General features: G+C 49.5%; 1 protein-coding gene across 1 annotated transcript; it reads left to right on the top strand.

The window, feature by feature from the left end:
* Positions 1-854: 854 nt before the first annotated feature.
* Positions 855-1842, top strand: ENOSF1 (enolase superfamily member 1; the record flags this gene model as incomplete). The annotated part of the gene is made up of 1 exon (XM_065062960.1): positions 855-1842. A coding segment is annotated over exon 1 (987 nt), but the record flags the coding sequence as incomplete, so codon positions are not given.
* Positions 1843-3792: the final 1950 nt, after the last annotated feature.

Here is a 3792-nt window from a genome sequence, read left to right as displayed (position 1 = left end):
GCAGGAGGAGTTAGAATCCTGTGTTCGGTCGGGAGATTATGATCTGGTGGCAATTACAGAAACATGGTGGGACAGTTCACATGACTCGAACGTGGTCATGGATGGCTATGCCCTTTTCAGGAAAGACAGGCCAGCCAGAAGTGGTGGAGGAGTTGGTCTCTTTTGAGAGAGCAACTACAATGTACTAAATTCTGCCCAGGAGTGGATGACGAGCGAGTTGAGAGTGTATGGGTCAGGATCAAGGGTCAGGCTGGCAGGGGTGACACTGTTGTGGGCGTCTGTTACAGGCCACCAGATCAGGCTGAGGAAGTTGATGAGGCCTTCTATGGGCAGTTGAAAGTGGCCTCACAGTCACAGGCCCTGGTTGTTGTGGGGGATTTTAACTTCCCTGATGTTTGCTGGAAGGACCATTCAGCCAGCCAGCCACAGTTCAGGAGGTTCCTCCAGTGCATTGATGATAACTTCCTCATGCAGATGGTGGAGGAGCCGACTAGGAGAGGTGCACTGCTGGATCTCATCCTCACTAACAAGGAGGGTCTGGTCGAAGCAGTAAAGGTTGAGGGCTGCCTGGGTTGCAGTGACCACGAGATGGTGGAGTTCAGCATCTTGGGTGGCAGGAACAGAATAGCAAGTAGAATAGCAACCCTGGACTTTAGCAGGGCTGACTTTGGCCTTTTCAAGCAATTGCTGGGGGAAATCCCATTGGCAAGACTGCTTGAAGGAAAAGGGGCCCAAGATAGCTGGATTGCATTCAGAGATTGCTTCTTCCATGCTCAGGATCAGAGCATCCCCACATGAACGAAGTCAAGGAAAGGAGCCAGGAGGCTTGCGTGGTTGAATAGGGATCTGTTGGGTATGCTCAAGCAGAAGAGGAGAGTTTACAGGTCGTGGAAGCAGGGGCTGGCCACTTGGGAAGAATATAAGGCTGCTGTTAGAGGATGTAGGAAGGCAGCTAGGATAGCCAAGGCCTCCTTAGAATTACAGCTGGCGAGAGGGGTCAAGGACAGCAAAAAAAACTTTTTCAAATACATAGCAGATAAAACTAATACCAGAGGCAATGTAGGCCCACTGATGAACGGGGTGGGTGCCCTGGTGGCAGAAGATACAGACAAGGCAGAATTACTGAATGCCTTCTTTGTCTCTGTCTACTCTGCCGGAGGCTGTCCTGGGGAGCCCTGTACCCCTGAGACCCCGGATGAAGCCAGGTCAATGGAGGAGTTTGCTTTAGTCGATGAGGACTGGGTTAGGGAGCAATTAAATAGTCTGGACATCCATAAATCCATGGGTCCGGATGGGATGCATCCGCGGGTGCTGAGGGAGCTGGCTGAAGTCATTGCTGGACCGCTCTCTATCATCTTTGCCAAGTCTTGGGAAATGGGGGAGGTGCCCGAGGATTGGAGAAAAGCAAATGTCACTCCAGTCTTCAAAAAGGGCAAGAAGGAGGACCCAGGTAATTATAGACTGGTCAGCCTCACCTCTGTCCCTGGGAAAGTAATGGAACGGCTTATCCTTGGTGCCACCTCAAGGCATATCAAGGATAAGAGGGTTATTAGGGGCAGTCAGCATGGCTTTACCAAGGGTAAGTCATGCTCGACCAACCTCATAGCCTTTTATGAGAATGTAACAAGGTGGATGGATGATGGCAGAGCGGTGGATGTGGTCTACCTAGACTTCAGTAAAGCCTTTGACACAGTCTCCCACAGCATCCTCACAGCTAAGTTGAGGAGGTGTGGTCTAGACAATAGAGTAGTGAGGTGGGTTGCAAACTGGCTTAAGAAGAGAAGCCAGAGAGTGGTACTCAATGGTGCGGAGTCTAGTTGGAGGCCAGTGTTTAGTGGAGTGCCTCAGGGGTCAGTACTGGGGCCAATATTATTCAATATATTCATTAACGATTTAGACGAGGGAATAGAGTGCACTGTCAGCAGGTTTGCTGATGAAACCAAGCTGGGAGGAGTGGCTGACACGCCAGAAGGCTGTGCTGCCATCCAGCGAGACCTGGATAGTCTGGAGAGTGGGGCAGGGAAAAATTTAATGAAATATAACAAGGGCAAGCATAGAGTATTGCATCTGGGCAGGAGCAGCCCCAGGTTCCAGTATAAGCTGGGGAATGACCTGCTAGAGAGCAGTGTAGGGGAGAGGGACCTGGGGGTCCTGGTGGACAGCAGGATGACCATGAGCAAGCACTGGGCCCTTGTGGCCAAGAAGTCCAATGGCATCCTGGGGTTTATTAGAAAGGGGGTGGTTAGTATGTCAAAAGAGGTTCTCCTTCCCCTCTACTCTTCCCTGATGAGACTGCATCTGGAATATTGTGTCCAGTTCTGGACTCCTCAGTTCAAGAAGGACAGGCTGCTTCTGGAGTGAGTCCAGTGCAGGGCAACAAAGATGCTGAAGGGAATGGAGCAAGCATCTCCCTTATGAGGAAAGGCTGAGGGAGCTGGGTCTCTTTAGTTTGGAGAAGAGGAGACTGAGGGGTGACCTTATTAGTGTTTATAAATATATAAAGGGTGAGTGTCATGAGGATGGAGTCAGGCTCTTCTCAGTGACAACCGATGGTAGGACAAGCGGTAATGGGTTTAAACTGGAACACAAGAGGTTCCACTTAAATTTGAGAAGAAACTTCTTCTCAAGTGAGGGTGCCAGAGCACTGGAACAGGCTGCCCAGGGAGGTTGTGGAGTCTCCTACTCTGGAGGCATTCAAAACCCACCTGGACATATTCTTGTGTAGCCTCATCTAGGTGTTCCTGCTCTGACAGGGAAATTGGACTAGATGATCTTTTGCCATCCCTTCCAATCCTTAGCATTCTGTGATTCTGTGATCTAGGAGAATAAAAACCCTGCAATGAATAATGCTCTTCTCCTGTCAATCTCTACAAATAAATCAGAATTTCCGTTTGGTGAGATTGAGGAGATGGGAGAGAGCCCTTCAGATGAGAGAAATCTGTGATCAGTGCAACCAGTGATGAATTAAACTATTATTACCAAGCTCCAAGTCACTTCTTTAATGCATTTGCTTACTGATGTGAGTTCAGTTAGCTTACTGTAGTGATCTTGGAAGGTTCCAGTAGAGGAAATACAGTTTTCACTGTCTGCATGCTGCTCGAGAAGCTGGTTTCTAACATGTCTGCTTCCTTCTCTCTCCTTTCTTTGCTGCTCTTTTATTTAGCTAACTCTTCTTTCAGCTTTGGAAAGTCATAGTGGGTAAAGATATAGGAAGAATACCACAGCAGGGTATGCCAGGTCCTGTACTTGGGTCATAACAACCCCAGGCAATGAGGAAGAGTGGCTACAGGCCAGGGAAGAGTGGGTGGAAAGCTGCCTGGCAGAGAGGGATCTGGGGGGTGTTGGCTGACAGCCGGCTAAATTGAGCCAGCAGTGTGCCCAGGTGGCCAAAAAGGCCAACAGCATCCTGCCTTGTATTAGGAACAGTGTGGCCAGCAGAACTAGGGAAGTGATTATGCCACTGTACTTGGCACTGGTAAGGCCCCACCTTGAATCCTGTGTTCAGTTTTGGGTCCCTCATCGTAAGAAGTATATTGAGGTACTAGAGAGAGTGCAGAGGAGGTGACGAAGCTGGTGGGGGGCCTGGAGCACAAATTTTATGGAGAGTGGTTGAGGGAGCTGGGGCTCTTTAGCCTGGAGAAAAGGAGGCTGAGGGGAGACCTTATCGCTGTCTACAACTACCTGAAAGGAGGTTGTAGCATGGAGGGTGTTGGTCTCTTCTCCTAAGTAGCAAGTGATAGGAAAAGAGGAAATGGCCTCAAGTTGCTCCAGGGGAGGTTTAGATTGAATATT

This window comes from Columba livia, chromosome 4 (assembly GCF_036013475.1).
Source record: "Columba livia isolate bColLiv1 breed racing homer chromosome 4, bColLiv1.pat.W.v2, whole genome shotgun sequence".
Lineage (NCBI taxonomy): Eukaryota > Metazoa > Chordata > Aves > Columbiformes > Columbidae > Columba > Columba livia.
Note: the sequence above shows the minus strand (reverse complement) of the source record. Positions and strands in the feature narration are given on the sequence as shown.